Below are 23,877 nucleotides of genomic sequence, written 5' to 3' on the forward strand. Positions count from 1 at the left end.
CATTATATAGGCTAGTAGCCTTGCGGTGCAAGTTGAGATACGTACAACCGGAGGTACATATAAGTACAGATGGAAGTACATATAGATACATTTAGTTAGGATCTAATCTAGCCTAACATCTATATCTACACTAATTCAGTTAACAGAGAAGCATCTCGTTTAACACCAATTATGCATAAAGTATTTTACAAAGGGGCCATAAACAGCACACAAATTCCCCAAAAAATAAAGGTATGGTGAGTTAACCTAGTAAGTAAAAATAATCTGTCGGGGGGTAAAATTAATGAATCAGTTAGATGCAGCCACGCAGATCATGTTGAGGGCCTCCATGTGGATGTTGGGGACGATCTCGACGATCTCATCCTACACGATCAACTCCACCTACACCAACCATGCCTATCATTCAGCAGATGGAGCCAACACTTAACAGCGGGGGAACATGCCGCAGGTGGATTTGGAATTAGGGATGCACACGGATGGATGCAAGCTCGGGTGGGTTACATACCTCAAAGGGTGAGAAAGATGGAGAGGTGCGGGTCCGAATGCCCCACCATAAGATCTCAGTTGCTCTACATCCACAAACCACACACTACAGGAATGGTGCGCTGCACCGACGGCACCAAATGCCGTCGGCGTAGTCTACGCCGAGGGCCACCGTCGGTGTAGCTCCTCGGTGAAGGTCCACCTCAGTAGAGATACGTGGGTCCTCGGTGTAGCCCTATATGCTGCCGTCAGCGTATGGATCCTCGGCACAGGCCACGCCGTCCCGTCTGTTAACTTCAATTTTTTAGTTTTTAACTTTTTATCTCGACCATTGAAACTTTAACTACACTTAATCTTAGGTAAAATTACACCCATGGTCAAACTTCCCACTATGGTCATCCATCCACACAATACTCCACCCTTAGCACCCTTAACATCTTCGTTCCTTCCGGTTGAGCTTCCATCTTCTTCACGAAACATTGATGAGAATACTGCCATATCAATCCTATTAACCCTTAGACCATGATATCATAACTCTTTATTATTTTGAATTTTTTTAAAAATTAAATAAAGATCAGTGGTTAAGTAATAATAATCTCTATGTAGGATGCAATTATTAATTTATTTTAAAAAATATATAAAATCCTGAATTTCTGGCAAAAACTAAAATCATCCTGCTTTTATATTTTCATTTAAAATTTTGAGAATCTAAAAATTCGCTAACCGGGTAATCCCCGGTGAAAATTGATGTAACTTTTCGCACGATTATTTTGATATATTATACATTTTTCCGATTTTGTATGCAACCAGAAAAACCGTTTTACCGACAGTTGACGCAATTTTGCAAAAAAGTTCAAATTTTTTTTTGTTAAATTCTGTTGCATATGGACATCTCGAAAGATTTTATTTTTTAAATTTTTTATCATTTTCTACCATTCAATTGAAACATAAAAAGGCGATCCAGGGGGTGCATGGAGGGAAAAAAAAGTTTAACCTCTACGCCGAAGGTGACCATCAGCGTAGATTAAAAAAGGGAGAAGGCTATTCCGAGGGAAGCCGTCGGCGTAGCCTTGACACCGTGACAGTGCCGTCACGGAATAACTTTGGTGGCCACATACACAGCCCTACGAACGGCCCATGATATACTAAGGGCAGCCGTCGGCATAGCGTTTCCTACGCCGAAGGCATCGCTACACCCGAAGGATCTTTTGGCGGGTTGGCCTGGCGGCCCATACGCCGACAGCTCCGAATTTTAGCTATCGACGTATGAGTGGGTCGTCGGCGGCTTCGAGCCATTCCTGTAGTGACATTAGAATTCCAATCTTCTAACAACAGCATTTCCACAGATCCCCTTCGCAAAAATATCTTGCCTCAAAACGAACATGCAGCATGGAGGAGGAGGGGAAGGAGAAGGCTACCTTGCTTCCATAGTGTCAATTACGGCGCCTGACCGCGAGCTTCGACTGCCTGATTCTCGCTGGCTGCTGATAGGGGAACTTTTTTTCCGCCCTTTTTTTTGAAGTCGTTTTCCTCACCGGGACTTGCACTTCGGCCGGCGTCACACATGGGCCAATTTTTCCATAATTTATATCTCTACAGCCCAATGCAGGAAACGATAGGCTCCGCTCATGCGAGCGCCGTCTTTTGTTAGTTTTTCATTTTTTTAGTTGGTTTTTGTTGGCTTTCGTGGTTTTAACGGGTTCTTCGGTTTTTGTTGTTCTCTGTTTGGATTATTTTCGTTTTTTTCCAATTGTTAGTTTTTTCTAACATTTTCAAGTTTCCAATAATGTTCACATTTTAAAATGTTCAAAATGAAAAAATGTTCATGTTTTAGAACAGTTTAAATTTAAAATATATTCGATATTTTTTCAAAAAATAGTTTAAAAATGTTTATGTGTTTTTAAAAAGATTTGGATTTTAAAATATGTACATTTGAGAAGTATTCTAATTAAAATACTATAGCGTGATATTAAAAATGTTTATTTTTTTAAAGAACCCTACCTGTTATTCGGCCAGTTTGAGTGCGGCCCATGGAGGCAGCGACGTAGGCGGGACGCAGTAGCTTCCGCGTCGGCGACAAATAGGAGCCCGCAGTTTGCGGTCGCTTGATTTTTCTTTCCATATGAACAAAGCAAAAAAAACAAGGCATTTTAATTGTGTCATCTCATTCTATGGACCAATGCATAGTAATCATTTCATCCTACACTACTCCGTTGCTTTAAACCAATTAAGAAAAAATAAAATATTTGTTCTATTATTTCAAAAAATACAGCTAGCGACAATCTCCCCTCCTATTGCAGATACGAACATACTAGCCCACAAATCCAACCACCTTTTTGCAAAGGACGATTAATACATAATTTTGTCGTGCGTTACTCCACCAAAGAGATAAAATTGGACTGGCCCCGTCCATTTATAAGAAACAATATTTGAAATGTGTAAGAAACAATATTTGAAATGTGCAGCTCACACGGCTGGCCTCGTCCATTTATATATTAACAACCATTTATAATTGGTTTAGTCTAGAGAGAAGACAAGGCCAACCCTAACCCGCCGCCTCCCTCTCCCGCCCCCTCCCGGGCGGCGGCGGAGGCTCCTCCTCCCCCCGCGCCCACAACCGTCTGCGGCCAGTTGCCCCTGTTGCTGCCACTGCCGGTCGTGGCCCCGGCCACGGCACTGGCCTCGGTCCCGGCTCCCGTGCCTCGGCCCCGGCCATGGTGCCGGCCCCGGCCCGGCTCTAGCGGTGGTGGCGGCACCGCCTCCGTCGAATCAACGAGGGGGAGAAGAGGGTTTCCGCGGTGGCGTTCCATGGAAGGTGATGAAGCGCCGGTGGAGGATGCCGGGCGGCACGACTACTTGGCCGGGGCCTGAGGCTCTCCGTCGGTAGCCATGGAGGATTCGGTGGAGTGGTGGTGGCCCCCACCCCCGGTAACGGTTCGGCGGTGGTTCACATGATCCGTGCCGCTGTCCTCTTCCTTGGTGATCCGGCAGGAGGGATTGGCGGTGTGGGGGCTGCTGATCTTGCTTTGTTTTTGGTGGTGGTCCTCGGGTTTCTCGCATGCGAGGATGAAGATCTTCCGGAGGTCAGTTTGCTTTGATCTGGCTGGAGAGATGAGTACCGGAAAGCTTCGCTAGCGAATAGAATAGTGCATCTTTTGCTTGGAGTTTGCTGGATCGGGTGGTATTCGGTCGCGCGCACCCATGTTTTTATTCCGACCGTTTGGTTCTGAAGGGAGCGGTGCGAAGCTTTATTCTGTGTTGACATCAAGTGACTTTTCGGTCCATGGTGAAGTCAGAAGAAGGAATATCATGAAGGCTGGATTGGTCGACTGGCTAAAGGAGGTTTGAGTCTCCGTGATGTCGAGGGATCTGCTTGGCGTTCCGGGCTCTGTAGCAGTGGTATGCATGTGGGGCGGCAGCACAGGGGAAGTTCAGTGTCTTACCTCTCAGGGTGAAAACGCAAGGTCTGACCTTAACTGGATGCGCCTGGCAATGATCATGTTGGAGGCATTGTTTTGAGAGTATGGACTATCTTCAGGGTGAAAACCTAAGACCTTTGGTCGGGCGACGACGGCGCTGGTGCACTGTTTTCTTCTTAAAGGCGTCGCTTTTGGAGAATCTGTAATTCAGGTGTTGTCATGGTGGTGGTTGTATTGCTGTTGCTAGACCTAGAAGGTTGTAGCGGGACTTTTATTTCTTGGTTTTCTTTACTCTTTTTTTGGCTGTGTGCATTCGTACTACCACTAGGATGGGACTTTTTGCAGAGGCTGAGTGGAATTGGTATCTTTTGATATTAATATATTTCTTTTATCTAAAAATAATAATATATTGACAAACATGGTTACAAACACAATACGTGTACAACACGTCTGACTATGTCGGTTAGAGTTGATCTAACTAAATACAAGGAGTACTAACATATGTTAACATCCTCCCTCAATTTTAGCCGTATCTAGTCGGGTAAGATTGAGTCTACAACCATCAAACAATGGTAGAGACAAAGGTTTAGCAAAGATATCTCAATATGTTTGGTACAAGCATGAAAAATCGGATTTGATGAGAGATATGTTTCTTCAATATTATCACATCATAGGACACGTGTACTAGCATGTTTGACACGATGCTCCTGTAGCAATGACTGTAACTATTAGCAAGGGCTTTATACTCTAACTTCCCTTTCAATGGCAGCCAACCCAGAGTTGATAGATGATAGCTGACAATTTTGTGGTCACCTCCAAAATGTTGCCCGTATTGGCCGCAATAGGTTTGGTACTCTTAAGCCGGGGAAGTGTCTGAAGCATTGCCAAGATCAATATTTGATGGTGCGGTCATGGTCCAAGTTTAGTCACTACGTGCTGACTAGTGTGTTGTCTTTGTCGAGGACTTGAACAAACTGTTCCTCAACGAGTCAACAATGCCATTCTGTACAAGCACAGCTTCCTTGACCAAGGATGACTTGAAGTCTCGCGTAGCCAACTATAAACACCAGAAGGAGCTGAACAATAAGCATGCTCTCAAACACACTGCCTAGAACAGACCACGTGATAAGAAAAAACTGTTTTCATTCAAATGGGCTGCTATTTCTCATGGGGAAGTTTTTTCCTGGTCCTGTGTGTAGCGCACTCCATGTTTCTATATTCTTCAGGATGCTTCATGGAGGAGAGAGCGGCCCTCATGGATATTAGATCCTTGCTCGTGAGCGTGAGTTCCTATGTTCCCACATCGTGGGGGCACGGTGATGACTGCTGCTCGTGGGAAAAAATCACCTGTGACAATAGCACAGGGCGAATATCGCGCCTCCATCTTTTCCAGATCTACGAGCCAATCCCTATCAAAGGATCGGATGGTTCCATGCCTGCCGAAATTGTGCAAGCCCAATACTGGAACATGAACTTGACAATCTTCTCTTCGTTTCCGGAGCTACAGCTACTGGATTTCTCTGCAAATTTCGCTTGTTTACAGAATTTCGATGGTATGTGACTGCTGTTGCTTGCACCAAACACTAATTTCCTTATTCCATTATAAATTTGATGACATACGGTCTTATTGTGAACCAAACAATCTCCCAGGTCTTCAAGGATTAAGTAAGCTCAAGCATCTCAACCTCAGGAACAACTATTTCATAGGGAGCATCCCAGGATCTGTTAGCAAACTCGTTTCTCTGGAGGTCATAAATCTCAGCAGAAATAACATGAGTGGATCTCTTCAAAATACAGGTACTGAAACGAACAGCCCTTTATGTTAGCAGCCCTGCTGCTACACCTGGGCTGCAAGACACTATGGGCCTCGCTTCAAGGAACACAAGGCCGAAGCGCATGATTCAGCCCAACAGGAAGTACCTGGGCAAGGACTGGACCTGATCAGGTTCGGACGGCGCAGGAGCAAAGTCTACTTAAGGCAGAAAGCAAAGACAAGAAGGACATCCATTGGGATCAGAACCTGGCGGCGGCGGCGGCGAATATTTCCTTCCTTGTTGTAATCCAGATATTTCCTCCCAATTCGAACCTCTTTGCGTGTAATCCGGATGCTTGTGTGTGTGATATACTAAATCCCTAGCAGTACCTTAACATCTGGTATCAGATAGCCAGCGATCCCCACCAAACCCCCACCACAATCCGTCCATTTCAGTCCTGGAAACTCGGAGATACACGGCGGATCGGCGCCGCTTGTTGGGAGCCATGGATCCGGCTTTGAAGGAGTATCTAGATCAGATCAAGCAGGATACCAGCGACCTCAAGGCCGCGGTCATGTCGAGCAAGGACGCCGTCATGGCGACGCAGGCGAAGTTGGAGCAGAAACTCGAGGCGCAGTCGGGGCAACTCACCGATCTATGTAGCTGGAAGACGGATCTGGAGGCCCGCTCGCCAAGCTCCACGCCTCGGTGATCGATCTCGAGCGCGCGCATCTCTCGGCGCCCGCGGCCCGGGTGGATCAGCGTCGACGCACCTCGGCGCACCGTCCACATCTAACGACGGGGAGATCCACGGGCCAGTCGGCCACGGCGAGCACGCCAATCCCGGGGGATTTCTGTCGATGAAATCGACTTCATCGGCCGATTCCCCGGTCAAGGGTATGCTCTCGTTCCAAAATCCTTTGTCAGCAAGTTCATCTGACCCCAATCTCGCCTCTGGCCAAATCATGGCGGGATTGGGCACCACGGCACCCACGATGCATTTTCCGTCGTTCAACGGCGAGAATCCTAATCTCTGGAAGACTCTCGCTGAGCAGTACTTCCACATGTTCTCCATTCATGAAACTTATTGGGTTCCGATGTCTACCCTGCATTTCACGGGTGCCGCTGGCATATGGCTACAATCTGTAGTTAAGAAATTAGCTGGTTTAGATTGGCTTGCTTTCACATCACTTTTATGCACGAGATTTGGACGTGATCGACACCAATTGTTGATCCGTCAGTTCTACACCATTAAACAGATAACCACTGTCGCTGATTACATAGAACGTTTCGATATTCTGATGAATCACTTAGTTTCATATTCTGATTGTACTCACCCATATTATTTCTTGACACGTTTCATCGAGGGACTCCGACCCGATATTCGCTCCATCGTCATGGTTCAACGACCTAATGATCTGGACACGGCATGTTCTCTGGCATTGTTGCAAGAGGAGGTTGCTGATGGGGAAATTCAGTACGAGCCATATAACACCGATCAGCGCATTACCAGATTTCCTGTGAAGCAATTCCAACACCAACAACGCACCCCTCTGGCCAAAGCTGCACCTGGGACAGAGGAACAGAAAACAGTGGAAGGTAATCGCAAATACAATGATGATAAAATTGCTGCTCTTCGCAACTATCGTCGTGCAAAAGGGTTGTGTTTCAAATGTGGAGAAAAATGGGGCCAGGAACATACATGTCCTTCCACAGTACAAATGCATATAGTAGAGGAATTGTTCGCTTTATTCTCCATGGATGAAGTCACTGGTGATATGCAAAGTGAACCAGCTTCTGAAGAAACAGAGACAGTTTGCTCCATTTCTGTACAAGCTTTTGCTGGGGTATCGTCTGGGTCAGCTAGAGTAATTCAGTTGCATGCAAAAATGCAAGGACACGAAATCCTGGTGTTAGTGGATTCAGGGAGCTCTACTTCATTTGTCAACAAGCAACTCGCAACCAAATTGACTGGAGCTGTTCCTATGAAGAATGCTTGTAGGGTGCACGTGGCAGATGGATCTCAACATACATGCACTTCTTATATCCCACAGTGTGCTTGGTTTTCTCAAGGCCAACAATTCTTCACAGATCTTAAGATCCTGCCCCTGGGTACATATGATGCAATCCTCGGGATGGACTGGCTTGAAGAGCATAACCCTGATATTGATTGGGTCGCCAAAACATTGCAGTTTCAGTCAGTTGGTGGGAAATTTAAATTGCAAGGCCATTGTTCAGATAACATACAGTGTGCCGCAATCTCGGCCACAGAGCTGCAAACCATTTGTAAGAAAGGGTCTGCAGCGCACCTTGTGCATGTGTATGCTCTGGATGGTCAGCTAATGGTTGAGGAGATCATTCCAGAACAAATCCAGCAAGTTGTTGATAAGTTCACAGATGTTTTTGCTGAACCAGACTCTTTACCACCTCGCCGCAATTGTGATCACAGTATACCTTTGATGCCAGGAGCTCAACCGGTAAATACGAGAGCTTATAGACACAAGCCAGAGCTGAAATCTGAGATAGAAAGACAGGTGGCAGAGCTCCTCCAATCTGGTGTTATTCAAAGAAGTACCAGCAATTTTTCTTCTCCAGCTATCCTAGTGAAGAAGAAGGATGGAACCTGGAGGTTATGTGTTGACTATAGAGCTCTCAATTCAATGACTGTGGTCAGCAAATACCCTGTACCTATCATAGACGAACTACTGGATGAATTATCTGGGGCTAGTTGGTTCTCAAAACTTGATCTACGTGCTGGTTATCATCAGATCAGGTTGGCCGAGGGCGAAGAGCACAAGACTGCATTTCAAACACATTCAGGGCATTGGGAGTACAAGGTAATGCCATTTGGCCTGGCTGGTGCACCTGCTACATTCCTGGGAGCCATGAACAATACATTGCAGCCTTTGCTCGGAAAATGTGTTGTCGTTTTCTTCGATGACATATTGGTCTATAGCACTTCTCTCGAAGATCATGTACATCATTTGACAGCAGTGCTTGAATGCATGTTGCGTCGTGATCACTGGCAAGTCAAGATGTCCAAATGTTCGTTTGGCCAACAACAAATATCTTACTTGGGACATGTGATCAATGCTACAGGCGTATCATCGGATCCTTCTAAAATTTCCAAGGTGGCATCATGGCCAACACCACGGTCAAGCAAAGATGTGCGCAGTTTCCTAGGCCTTGCCGGCTATTATAGGAAATTTGTGCGCCATTTTGGGATACTTGCTCGCCCCCTTTTCAACTTGCTCAAGAAAAATGCTCCATTCGTGTGGACAGAAGAAACTGACACTGCATTCCAGCTGCTCAAGCAAGGACTGATAGAAGCCCCAGTCCTTTCACTTCCAGATTTCTCCAAGCCATTCGTCATTGACACAGACGCATGTGACACGGGAGTGGGAGCAGTTTTACAGCAAAATGGACACCCCATTGCTTATATGAGCAAACCTTTGGGGCCAAGACACCGTGGGTTGTCAACTTACGAGAAGGAATGCCTCGCAATACTGATGGCAATAGAACAATGGCGACCCTACTTGCACAATGGAGAATTCTTGATTCGCACGGACCAAAAAAGTCTCATTCACTTAGAAGAACAACGATTGACTACAGTTTGGCAGCAGAAGGCATTCACGAAACTATTGGGCCTGCGCTACAGAATCTGCTATCGTAAGGGTGAAGAAAATAGAGCCGCCGATGCTCTCTCTCGTCGTCAACACCCAGAATCCGAAGAAGTGTCAGCAATTTCGGTATGTCAACCTGAATGGCTGCAGGATGTTCGTGCTAGTTATGCTTCAAACCCGCATGCCACCCGTTGGATCCAACAACTGCAACAACATCCCGACCCTAAAGGTCGATTCTCTCTACGAGACAACCTTCTCTATTTCCGCCAGCGTATCTGGCTGGGCGGCGCAACAGTGATGCAAGAATCGATCATGAAAGCGTTCCATGCAAGCAAGGCTGGGGGCCATTCAGGATTCCCTGTCACCTATCGGCGAACTCGTCGGTTCTTTGCGTGGCCAAAAATGAAGGCGCGGATCAAAGAATTCGTGCAAACTTGCATGATCCGTCAACAAGCAAAGCCTCGAGCGAGTAAAATACCCAGGTCTCACTGGAGCCATTGCCCACACCGACGGCGCATGGAAGATGGTCACCATGGACTTCATAGAGGGTCTCCCGCCATCCGGCTCCACCAACTGCATCATGGTCGTCGTTGATAAGTTCACGCGATACGCACACTTCATTCCGCTCCGTCACCCCTTCACAGCAGCCACCTGTCGCAGCAAGCATACATGGACAATGTCTTTAAGTTGCACAGCCTTCCCAAGGTCATGGTGTCCGACGGAGATCCTATCTTCACTAGTCAATTCCGGCAAGAAATGTTCGGTCGTATGGGGACAGAACTAAGGATGAGCTCGGCCTATCATCCTGCTACGGATGGGCAATCAGAAAGAGTGAACCAGGTGCTGGAAATTTACTTGCGTTGTTTCACTCATGCCTGTCCGCGCAAATGGAGTACATGGATATCTCTTGCAGAGTATTGGTACAACACTAGTTACCACTCTGCATTGAAAACATCTCCTTTCGTTGCTCTATATGGCCATGAACCAAGTCACTGGGGGATCGAGACAGATTTAGTCTGCAAAAACCAAACGCTGCAAGCCTGGATCGATGAACGCAAGCTGATGCAACAAGTACTGCAACAGAATCTTCATCATGCTCGGCAACTCATGAAGCAACAAGCTGACAAGAACAGAACACCAAGAACATTTGATGTGGGAGATGCGGTGTTTGTCAAACTCCAACCTTATGTTCAGGTGTCAGTAGCACGTCGAGCAAATCACAAGCTATCCTTCAGATACTATGGGCCTTACAACGTCATCAAATGCATCAATCCAGTGGCATACAAAGTGGATCTTCCTTCTTCGTCAAGAATACACCCTGTATTCCATGTGTCCCAGTTGCGCAAGTGTTTGAAACCAGGTACTCCAGCGTCCACTACTCTTCCTACTCCACCTGATCATCTTGTTTTCCCTGTGAGGGTCATAGCTCGTCGCTGGCATCGTTCTGCAAATGGCATGCGTGAGCAAGTACAGGTTGAGTGGTCCGACCCCATGGCCACTGACATTACCCGGGAAGATGCTTGTGGAGCTGCAGCAGCGTTTCCCCGCATCAACGGCTTGGGGACAAGCCGTTTCTCAAGGAACGGGGGATGTTAGCAGCCCTGCTGCTACACCTGGGCTGCAAGACACTATGGGCCTCGCTTCAAGGAACACAAGGCCGAAGCGCATGATTCAGCCCAACAGGAAGTACCTGGGCAAGGACTGGACCTGATCAGGTTCGGACGGCGCAGGAGCAAAGTCTACTTAAGGCAGAAAGCAAAGACAAGAAGGACATCCATTGGGATCAGAACCTGGCGGCGGCGGCGGCGAATATTTCCTTCCTTGTTGTAATCCAGATATTTCCTCCCAATTCGAACCTCTTTGCGTGTAATCCGGATGCTTGTGTGTGTGATATACTAAATCCCTAGCAGTACCTTAACACTTTACAGTTGGTGCAATTGATTTTTTTTACTTGTTGTAAGACAAGTATACATGCATGGCAGGTTTGGGAAATCTTCGGAAGCTGCGAAAATTGCGTTTGGGATCAAATCAATTGACTGGTAGCGTCCCTACATCCCTATTTGAGCTTCCAAGCCTTGAATATCTGGATCTTTCACATAATGACTTTCAAGGACATATACCTATAAACTCATCTTGGAAGTGTTCCTCATTGCTTCAGACAATCAAGTTATCGGGAAACATGCTAAGCGGTAAATTTGATTTCTTCTGGCTGCGAAACTGTAGCAACCTCAAAGAGATAGATCTGTCTATGAATACTGATTTGGTTGTCCAAGTGAAACTTCATGGTTGGGTACCTAATTTTGAACTGAATACACTAAAACTTTCTTGCTGTAACCTTGACAAGAGCATAATTACGGAGCCAAATTTTCTACGCACACGGCCTCACCTACAGGTTCTTGATCTGTCCAACAATAATCTGCCTGGAACCATGCCCAATTGGTTGTTCAAAACAGTAGCGACACTTGCTTACCTGGATCTTTCAAACAACACACTCGTTGGATCACTAGATCCGATTTCGCAACACCAAAGTAGTCTTCAATTGCTGAACATATCTCTGAACCATATTGAAGGGCAGTTACCGGCCAATATCAGTTCAATGTTTCCGAGACTTAGGATTCTTGATGTTTCTCATAATATTATATCTGGAGTTGTGGCATCTTCATTGTGCAACATTGGCATGATTCAATTTTTGGACCTATCAAACAACAAGTTTACAGGAGATGTACCATCTTGCTTGTTCAGTGATTGTCATGCCCTGAATATTTTGAAGCTCTCAAACAACAGTCTTGGCGGAATGATCCTTGGCGGGGCCAGTAACTTGTCCTCTGTGTGGGGAATATACTTGGACGGCAACAGATTTGAAGGAACTCTCCCCAGAAATCTGTCTGGTAATAGTGTCCAAATTATTGATTTACATGATAATAAGATGTCGGGAGAACTGGACACTTTATCTTGGGACCTTCCTTCACTGGAAGCTTTGAGCCTTGCTAGTAATGGTTTAACTGGCGACATTTCCCCAGGGATTTGCACATTAACAAGTTTACTGATGTTAGACCTGTCAGACAACTACTTTACAGGGCGCATGCCAAACTGCAGCAGTAGTACATTACTACTCGAGTTTCTTAGTATATCTGGGAATTCGGTGTCAGGCTCGCCGGATGCTTTTTTCAACAACTCCTACATTACAACTTTGGATCTCAGCGATAATAATTTCAGAGGCGACCTTGAGTTTACACAACGTCTTCCTCAAATCAGTATACTTCTATTAGGCTGGAATAAGTTTGAAGGGCAGATCTCTTCAAATATCTGTCGTCTCCAAGACTTGACTATACTAGACATTTCACACAACAGCCTTTCGGGTTCCATACCACCATGTATTGGTGGCATTCCATTTGAAGAGGCTATCCAACTTTGGCCCAATGCTGGTGCTAGAGTGACTTGGGAAGATGGTCTCTACAAATATGACAATCAATATGACCTCCAAGGCTTCACCTTCACAACTAAACGGAACCGATACACATACGGCCACAACTTCTTCACGGCGATGTCTGGCATTGACTTATCTGCAAACATGTTGTCAGGTGATATTCCACATGAGATAGGAAATTTGAGCTATATCAAGTCTCTCAATTTATCAAACAATTTCTTTAGTGGACTTATTCCTACATCGTTCGGAAACTTGAGCGAGATTGAAAGCTTAGACCTATCAGAAAACAGACTGAGTGGATCAATACCATGGCAGTTAACCCGGCTATCATCGTTAGAGGTGTTCTCAGTATCATACAACAACCTATCGGGATGTCTACCTGACTCTGGTCAGTTTGGCTCATTTGACATCGACAGTTACAAAGGGAACAACAACCTTAGAGCATGCACTCCCAATTCAGCTCCCGTGGTACGGAGTGGTACCGTAGGAGATTCGCCTGGTCATGCTGACCCAATCCTGTTCGTGGTCAGCGCCGTTTCATTCGTCTTGACATTTTGGGTCACCGTCATATTTTCATTCTGTCATTCATTTGGACAGCGTGTTATTCTCAAAATGTAATAGGTAGTATTGGAGCCTAACCTGTGGGTGTAATCGGAGTTTTCTTTTTGATGGTGTGCGCATTTGTAAAATCCTTCTATCTATTGTTGCTTTGGAGAAACTGTAACTTCAAAGGATCCTTCTGCTATAAGAAGGTGAGTAAATAAGCTGAGCTTAATCTTGTGGTTTGAAATTAACTGAGCTTTGTATTTCGTTGATGAAACAAGAGTGCCATGAGTACCCAAGAGTTTGAGTGGGTAATGTTGCCATCTAGAACTACTGTACCAGTACCGCTACGCAAGTACCCCTACACCGTGAAGCTGTTCATCGAGAGGGTATATTGTTGGACACCATTCGGATGTTAAGTGACCTAAGAGCCACTGCAATTTGGCTTTTTTACGTCAAGGAAGGATTGTTTATATTCGTACTTTGTCTGTTGGTCGTTTAATTGTATATAGGAGTACTCCATAATGTTAATTAATTAGTACTACCTTTGGTAGGAATTAATCGATGCGGGGCATTTCCATACCCGTGCGTACTTCGTGTATGACCCCGGGTCAATCTATTCTAAACAGAGGGAGTAAGCAAGGGCACACGTGAATGTTTTCAACAACATTCAAATATTGCATGTCATGTCACTAAGGTACACACGTGAAAGTGTTTTTTTTTTTCAAAACGTGAATTAAAAACCACAAAATCTAAACATAGAGCAATGTTGCAGATCGATTACGTTACGTGAACAGCCAGGAAAAGTCACAAACCAAAGTTCGGAACCCTTTTCAATTCACTGCTCACGTACGGAGATACTTTTTCAAAAGAAAATAATTCGGACCATGCATGTTGCATAGGCCCAACATCTTTAGTATGGATATAGGATGGAAAAGAAAAAAACCGAAAAGTTAAGGAGGAGCTCCTATACGAAACCGTTAGAAAAAGACCAACCTTTGGGAAGGGAAGATAACTTGCTCTGCACGTGATAAGTGGCGCGCTGTGGTGCTAGAAAATTTCTGGGAAGTGGTCTCCCTGCTCGCCACATGTCGTAAGGGGGAGCAATATGGGGACGAGGGAGGAGAGAGAAGACAGAGGGCTGTGTTGTGTTAGTTTTTCCCTTGATTTTCTAGATTCTTTTTTTTCAAAATGAAATATCTTGAGAACCGTAAATCCAAATTACAATCCGTTTTCACTTTTGAGATCCTCATGTCGAGATCTTCAAAATTAGATCCTATGTTTATAGGTTTCGAGATACTTTTTTCCCGTACTTCCAACGCTAGTATGGTTGTATTCGTGGTGTATACCTAATCGTACTGTGGTTTAATTGATAAGTACTTCTGTTTTTAGTGTATTTGATGCAGTTTTTCCTAACTGTACTTCCTCGTGTGCGCTATTGTACATGTACTTATGTAGTTGTACTTTGTCGTGTGCGCGACTGTACTTCTGCACCAAGTACTTGCTCGTGTGCGCGACTATACACCTGTACTTGTACTTGCTCGTGTGAGCGACTGTACCTGACTTGTGTAGACGACTGTACATGTACTTCTTCGTGTGCGCGACTGTACTTACTCGTGTGCGATATTGTACCCGTCTCATGTGCGCGACTGTACCTGTACTCGTTCTTGCGCGTGACTGTACTCGCTCGTGTATGTAACTATAGTCGGGTGTTCACTGAGTTGTACTCGTCGTTTACTGTACTCGTGCTCCATATGTAACTACTCGAGTTTAAACTTATATTCGAACGAAGTTGCTACACTTAGAGATATGCATGCGTGTGTGAACCACTGATGGTACGTATACGTGCTGCATGAACCGGTTTGCATGGATTTAACGGCAAGAGGTAGAGGTACGTGTTTGCTGGCTCTTGGCGTACGTGGATTGGTTCGATGGACGCGCTCACGTTCGGCGATTTACACAGAAATAACCCTTTGTTGCAACTATAGCACAGACTGATCCTCCGGACAAACTATTTCACCCATCTAACCCTTTTGTGTGGCGTCCCTCCCATGGGCCACAGTGTGGCGCCCGTCCTGTCGGCGCCACTCTCCCAGCCGACGTGGCGCCTTCGACGCTGAGCTGATGCGCCGATCCGACGTGGCAGCATGTGTGGCGCCCATGGGAGGGGCGCCACACTACTCTTTATATATAATGTCTGTCTAGAGATAACAGAAGACTGTGGTAGCTCAATCGGATGAAGCCTTTGCTTCCCAATCCTAGGTCATGAGTTAAACCACTGCACCACCCGAATTTATTTTTATTTTTAAAAATTATGCTAGACATTGTATTATGTTTAAAACATGAAATCTAGCCTCGTACTGTTTTGTAGAGTTTTTTTTATCTTCTCTTGCTTGCAAACTGAACAAATTTAGACAGTGAAATGTTGCTAGCTACTTAATCACCTGACTATTCATGCTATTCCATTTTGACTAATCGGTGGTTACCGCATTCATTTACTTACAATTTAGACAGTGAAATGTTTGGTTTCTATTCTCATGGACACCCCTTGCTCACCTTGTGACTCCCCTTATTGTCTATAACCACCTCTGTATTATAGATTTAGGTATTCTAGATATAGGTTTACTTTTGTAGCAACATAATTAAGCTTGCCTTTCTGTAATGTAAGAGTTTTTTCCAACAAGAGCGAAAAAGTGACATGGACAATCTTCGGTATTTTAAACCGACATAACAAATATAGTAATTAATGTGTTGTTCTTAGCAGAATCATCTTCCTGCTATATATTCAAAACTCCATGCCATATATATTTCTGACACATGGACTTGCAGGTTTGATTACTGAACTTTACAAGTTTGAACTATGCTGAACTTGTTGGCTTGCAATTCTTTAGCCTTCGAGTAATTGATCTCAACTCTGTGGTTGGCTGGTTGCTATTTTATCAAGACAACAACAGGCTGAAGGCCAACAATAACCACGAGTAGACGCTTCGATTTGGCATCCGTACATCAACAAACTCTTGATCTAGACAAATAACAATGTAATTTATAGTTTACCTTTGACAAGAGTATATTGAGCCTGAAACTAGACCTACCTTTCTGCCATCCATGCATGTAAGTGCCTTCTTCTCCTTTCTTCTTTATTATACCTACATCAAAAAAACTCGCCATGTGATGTCGGGTCCCTTTTCCTGAATCTGATGCTTAGTCCTTAGAATGCCCTTAATAAATCAATTGTGCATCTACTATGTGTTCTTTTTTAACCGTTTGCCATGAATGATACACAGGACTAATAAAGGCATGATGCTACCAGGACAGGCGCCCAGGTCACCAATTCTGTTTCAGATCAAATAAAATATACATAGTAGTAAATTACATATGTTGTAAATTTTGCTAAATCTAGAGCAGCACAAATATATTTAAAGTTAGGCTTTGGATCATTGATTTTGAGAGAGTGCACAATCATGACCAACCCGAGGTCTCTCTTTTTGTGAAATATTGCAGCCTGCAGCTGAGCAAGATTCTAGAAGGAGGCAAGGCATCTCTAATTTCCTATGTCACATGTTGCATAGAAATGGAGTTTGCTTCTGAAGCTATTGCGAGCCAGAGAGTTTTACTTTTTTGGGGCAGCGAGGAATCGTCCGTAAAAAAGCTATAAGAAAAGTGACTAGAATAGGATTTTCATGAAGTACATGAACTCTTATTTTCACGCTGGAGGCACGAATCATCTTTATTGGTAGATGACCTATATATAGTTTAATCTGGCCGGTTTGTGCTTGGTGTTCTTTTATTGTTTAGCATGATAAGATAGGAACTGCACGATTTTTGTGAGTGGTATACACTTCTGAAATCATTTTTATGATAATTAGGATAGATAATTTTCTGACTGACGTGTCTACATGGGGAGAAATTTTGCACAGCGTAGTGTCCTGTTTGTTTGGTGCAGGACCGTAGTCCTTTCCGTGTGTTCTTTCTCCATGTGAGGTTATAATTTCCTAATATGGTTATGTACTCGCACAAAGTATCATTTGCTTTCGACTCGCAGGTACCACCGATTAGTCAAAATGGAATAGCATGAATAGTCAGGTGATTAAGTAGTAGCAACATTTCACTGTCTAAATTTGTTCAGTTTGCAAGCAAGAGAAGATAAAAAAAAACTCTACAAAACAGTACGAGGCTAGATTTCATGTTTTAAACATACTACAATATCTAGCATAATTTTTTAAAATAAAAATAATTCGGGTGGTGCGGTGGTTTGAACTCATGACCTAGGATTGGGAAGCAAAGGCTTCATCCAATTGAGCTACCACAGTCTTCTGTTATCTCTAGACAGACATTGTATATAAAGAGTAGTGTGTCGCTCCTCCCATGGGCGCCACACATGCTACCACGTCGGATCGGCGCACCAGCTCAGCGTCGAGGGCGCCACGTCGGGCTGGAAGAGTGGCGCCGGCAGAACGGGTGCCACACTGGCATGTGTGGCGCCCATGGGAGGGGCGCCACACAAAAGGGTTAGATGGGTGAAATAGTTTACCCGGAGGGTCAGTCTGTGCTATAGTTGCAACAAAGGGTTATTTCTGTGTAAATCGCCCCCACGTTCCTGGCGTTGGCGTGGTCGTTCAGCTGGATATGAATGGTAGTACTTCCGCGTCGTGTCGTGCGTGCTCGTTCTGGAATCGCTACCAGGGTCGCTCGGGCACGAATCTTCCCTCTGGGAAGGTCGGCCTTCACGCAGTCCTACCCGAGTTGGCAGGTACGGGGTGCTGCACACCCGGCCGATCCGACAACGGTTAATTTTATTTTTCGTTTCCTTTTCGTTTTTGCTTTTCATTTTTATAGTTCTGTTTCTTAAAGAAACTTTTTTCAAAAAATAGATATTTATTTTTTTCAAATTGTATTTTAAAAATATGTATGTTTAATTTTCTAAAATTCAACATTTTTAAATAATTTTAAATTAAAATAGTTTGTAAATCCATATATTTTTCAATTTTATACATTTTTCCGATTTGAACATTTTTTCATTTTGAACATTTCTTCAAAACTAAATATTTTTTATTTAAACATTTTTTGAACATGCACATTTTTGAAATTTAAAAGATTTTTTGTTTTGAACATTTTTCCAATTTTAACATTTTTAAAATTTGGAAATTTTTAAATTAAAATAGTTTGTAAATGCATTTTTAAAATTTGGACATTTTTGAAACATTTTTCAAATTTGAACAATTTTCAGTTACGAATATTCTCAAATTATTATTTTTAAAATCTTAACTTTTCGAATCTTACAAAGAAAAATAGGTGTTTAAAAAATCTTAACATTTTTTCGAATCTAAAAAAAGAAAAGAAAAGAAAAAATGATGAAACAACTTTGCAAGCGCGCTTCACTAGGCCGACGCGTACCGCGAGCGTGCAGTAAGGGCCGACCTAGTCGGCATATAACATTTGCACATTGAAGGTGGATCCAATACGCTGCACAGGCTGGGCTTGTGAAGTGCCATTTTCTCTATGAATCGTTGTTTGCATTTTTTTTTGGCCTAGTTAGAGCATCTACAGCGCGGGCTCTTATTGAGGGACGCCAGGATTCCAATCCCAGGCGAGTTAATCACAACAATCCTAGCGATAGGCGCTTAATTTAAGGCGTCGATGCAAATTTTTGCTTCAGGCGCTTACCAGCTTTTTTTTGCTTCGGCAGGAAAATCGGATCAGGTTGTTAGCACCTGAAAATTAAATGCATGCATTGTAGCGGCGCTGGGATTTATTTTCCGATTCTTTCTCTCCTAAGCGTCTAAACAAGCGTCCACCACTGAACATGCCCTTAGATGATCTCTGGTGCCGTTTTCTCTAGCTTTCTCTAGTTTTATTGTTTTCCGCCTAGTTTTATGGGTTTTCCAACAACGTCCATTTTGAAAAATGTTTGGTACAAAAAATGTTCAAACCTGAGAATTATTTAAATAAAAAAGTTGTTAAAAAAATTATAATTGTTCGATTTTGAAAACTGTAGAAATCTAAAAAAAAATCTACATTAAAAATATTCATATCTGAAAACTGTTCGAATTTAAAAATCATGCGGAATGTCAAAATTGATCAAGTTTAAAAGTTTTTAAAATTTCAATATGTTCAAGTTTTTAAAATATTCAAATTTAAAAATTGTTTAAATAAGAAAAAATCAATAGATACATGCGAATCTAGATAAAGTTGAGTCTATTAATATAGACGAGATAGAGTACCAATTTAAAAATGTTTAGATTTTCACAAATTTTCACATTGTGAAAAATGTTGGAAAAATACTCCCCCAAACAATGTGATTTTTTTGTTTGATTCACTAAACTCGTAGAATGTGTTGGAATAAGATTTATTTAAAAACAAACAAGAAACAGAAAAAAAATGGAAAAAGAAAAAAGAAAAAAACAGCGAACTACCAGTGGAAGTTTATTCAGGCCTGTCAGCCAGCCGTGGTGAGCTTTCCAAAAAAAAATTAATAAAGAGATCACTCGTGTCATGTGTACCAAATCTTTGTCTTCTAGATAGCTCCTACCACAATTGGTAACTATTGACATGCAAGTTTCTGCAGATATTTATATATTAGTCTATTTAACTTGGCGATGCAGTAGAAGTCCATTGTTGATTAACTAAACTTGTATAATGTGTTGTAGCTATATTCATCACTCTTCATTTACCTTGAATGTAAAATGACACACTTCGTAAGTAAATATATTATGGCAGATTATTTGAGAAATCATTTTAACATAAGAGAGGTATAATTAAAACAATTATTTAAAAATCCAAATAAATTTTTAAATGTTTTCAGAATTTTTGGAATGTATTTTGTTTTGAAAAAAACATTTTAGAGAAAGGAGGAAACTAATAACCACCAGCAAATGCTAATATATTAATGACAAGTTTATTTATCAACTGCTAATATATCATAGACAAGATTATTCTCAGAAGAAGCACCATCACAAGATCTTAGAAAATAAAGTGCTGAAAATTAAGCGTACTTTGAAACTTGAATGTTATTGGGTGTTGGAGTTTGAAAATATATTTGGGAATTTGAAAAGACAAAAAATCTGTTTAATATAATTTTGTACCTTATTTCATAATCATATTAGTGTAATATTGTAATTTTGTTAACTCGACGATAAATAAACAAAGAGAAAGTTAAGAACAAACATAAACCTTTTTTGTACCATTTTATTGGATTTTTTAAAAGTGCAACTTGTTTGACTTATCTACGTGAAAGAAAATTTTAAATCTAAACTATCATCTGGAAGTTTAATCCAAGCTATCATAGATCCTCTATGATCGAATGTGAACAACAAACTTTTGAATAAAAAATCAGAAATAAAACCCAATTCTAATTATTTCCTTCTCACCAAATCGTAAAACCATATCTACGCTAGCAGATAGTTTGTTTTCAAATTATATTTCTTTTAATAGAAAAACAAAAATAGGATCTCCGCGTACCCACGAAGACTTATATAGATTCAAGCCCCACGAGAGATCCCGGGTAAATTGACGCATAAAAATAATTTAAAAATAAATGAAACACATCCAAAGACATATAATTCGATACTAGATTGACACTCTAGATAAATGAACAATTCGACTCTAGTTGAACAATATAAACAAGCAATTCGACTCTAATTCATTGACACAAATAAAGTGTTCGATACTAGATCGACCACGAACTAGTTAAAGCAACACTGCAGCAACAATGAATAGATAAATTGACGGACCCGACGTTTCTGCTCATGGCAAGTCAGCGGATTTTTCAATGGATTTTTCAACAGTTTTCTTCCACAGCGCCACATCGCATGTTACGTGCCCCCTTGCAGCGGGCTGCATGGGGCCACACATAATCTAGGGCGGTGACGGGTAATGCATCACGGGTGGCTCAACTACTGTTGCGACAGTGAGGCATCTAGCAGTCAACACTAGAGTACCATGTGTCAGTGAGGAGTCTATGACCAAAGAGTTAAAATACATCACATATATGCAAACCCACTGCGATGCATACATCTTGAAGCATATAGAGGTTTTTTTTTATAACATTAGCATATGAGCCCGAGATCAGTTTTGCATTTTCGATAAATTGACACTTGTTCATCGGCTACTTGTCATCATCGGTATCCTGATCGTTAGTGAGGAAGATGTCTGGCCACCTTTTATCGTTGTCACCGATCATTGAGGGACCGACATGCCGCGTCCCTATCTTGGCCTTGTTCCTCTTCTTCCCCGTCTTCTCCTCCTTTCTTTGGGACATCCTCGGAGCGAAGAAGTCAAACTCCGCAACCACTTCTTCATGACCCTCTTATCAGCCTCCACGGTGGCAAGCTGCTGCTGCGCTCTATGGTGTCGCTGCTCATCCTCACGCGTCAGAATGAGCGGCTGAGGAGCTAGCATCTCGGTTTGGGCCTGAAACTTGATGTCGGGGAAGTTCATGTCGTGGCGACGGCGGCAGCCAAACCTCAATGCCGCGGAGTCAAATATGTGTTGGGCCTCGTGGGCGGTGTTCGAGCCGATCCACACATGCATCCCGCAGGCCGCCCACCACACCCATTACCGTTACGCTGCATCACTGTTTTGTGGATCTACTACACCTCTCTACTGCCACTTTGGTGAAGCGTTCATGCATACGATCCATCTAGTTGAACTTTGTATTTTTAGACTAGCTATTTGTGATAAAAAAAAGTACTCATCCATGCTAACAAACTCAACTTTATCTAGATTTACATTCATCTAGTCTGAAAATTTGTGGATGCAGACCCATCCATGCGCGCGGATGAGGTGTGCTGCCGTTGTGCGATTCAGCAGTGACCCCAACGACAAGCTAGGGGACAGTGCAGCATCGATCCAGTCACCGGGTTGGATTTTGTGTCCAGCATCAAGATCCAGTCAGCTGATTATCAGGCAGTCAAAACTGTCACGGTCATGCCCCCGAGCACAATCACGCGCGTACGACGACTATATACAGACAAACATGGATGGACTAATTACCACATCCATGATGTATTCGTTCACACTTTGGTCGCTTTCTTGGATGCCTGGATAGGACGTTGGTCGAGGGCACACGTGAAAGTGAAATTTAAGCGTTCGTTGTGGAATTAATCCACGAGCAAAGTAGTCCATTTTATGCCCATGGCTCCGTGTACGTGGGTCTTCATTCCCGCGTTAATTAATCGGTCAGTTGTCGCAAAGCTCTGCGATTACTCGACCCACCAAACAAGAGTACCTATTGAGATTGAAACTTAGGCCGAAAACGACATGCACATATTTGGCCTCCGATGATATTTTCACAAATGTTTAGGCCGGGAGACCATACCACAGTATTGTTGTTTCAATCATAACCCTATAAATTACATAGAGTACAACATAGTCCTACAAATATGATCGACTAACTTCATAGAAATGAGTGGTAACATATATAATGCCAAATTGGCAAGATTATCAAACTTATATTGTAAAGCTAGTGAAATTAGTTTAGTGTAATAGTTGTTGCTATCTTGATTTGTAAAGTTAGTCAAATTTTAACAAGTTTCACTCAAAACAAAGCTAAAAGTATACTTATGATTACTGATTACTGAATAATCAAGCAAGTGAAGGCATGGATCGACATCGCTGTGTACGGTGGGGGAGCCACACACACAAGTCACTTGGATGTTGAATATGCTTAGTCTTTTTCATCAGATCGGTTTTTGTTCAACTGGCTAGAGCATACAATTTCACATATTGACTACACAGTTTTTTAGCTAATACAGGAAAAAATTATACGAAACATTTTAAATTTTATATATAAATTCATGTATTTGACTACGCAGCTTCAAATTGACTACACTATGCTGAAGTCCTGGATCCGCTCCAGACAGTCCCACGTAATCACTCAACAATCAAGCAAGTATACACTGAAAAATCAAGTGAGCACTGCAGTGTGATGCAGTTTTGTGCTCCGGCATGCCTTTCGCTTGAAAGCTACTCCAGCAAGCTGCTGTCGCCTCTTGGTGCAGATAGCCAGATATGCATGTGGCGCGCGGAGCTGCTGTTGCGCCGTCTGGTCAACCAGTTGGACTTTGTGTAGCCGGCCGGGACAGACTTTGTGTGGCTAGCGAAAGTCAGGGCTCACGAACAGTAAGGTACACACGTGAAAGTGTAATTTATTTCGCACCGTAAATTAAAAACCACGAAAACTAAACATAGATCAGGATCAGCAGATCGATTGCGCTACGTGGGCAGCCAGAAAAGGGCACAAACCAAAGTTCGGAACCCTTTCCAATTCACAGCTCACGTACGGAGATACTTTTTCAAAAGAACAAATGCAGAAAATAGTTGCCTTTTACTACCTCTGGTCTGTTTTAATTGACGCAGTTACATATACTATATACTCACGGTCCTTCACAACTCCATGTTAATTTAATCAGATGGGAGGGAGTAGCTAACTAGCTATCATCCGGACCATGCATGATGCATAGGCCCAACATCTTTAGTATGGATAGGATGGACTATTACTTAATTAACTAATTCCAACTAACCTAGCGATGATTTACTAACTCGATAATGGTAGGGGAGCTTACTCGTGGTCGGATGGTTAGGAATGCAGTGGCACCTTCAGCCCACCGAGGACCAAACCACATATTTGA

General features: G+C 43.0%; 1 protein-coding gene across 1 annotated transcript; it reads left to right on the top strand.

The window, feature by feature from the left end:
* The first annotated feature begins 5,052 nt into the window (after positions 1-5,052).
* Positions 5,053-13,324, top strand: LOC124659017 (receptor-like protein 15). Its single transcript, XM_047196986.1, has 3 exons — positions 5,053-5,455; positions 5,553-5,699; positions 11,262-13,324. The coding sequence occupies exons 1-3, from the start codon at positions 5,053-5,055 to the stop codon at positions 13,322-13,324; spliced, it is 2,613 nt and encodes an 870-aa protein (XP_047052942.1).
* The last annotated feature ends 10,553 nt before the right edge of the window (positions 13,325-23,877 follow it).

Source organism: Lolium rigidum, chromosome 6 (assembly GCF_022539505.1).
Source record: "Lolium rigidum isolate FL_2022 chromosome 6, APGP_CSIRO_Lrig_0.1, whole genome shotgun sequence".
Lineage (NCBI taxonomy): Eukaryota > Viridiplantae > Streptophyta > Magnoliopsida > Poales > Poaceae > Lolium > Lolium rigidum.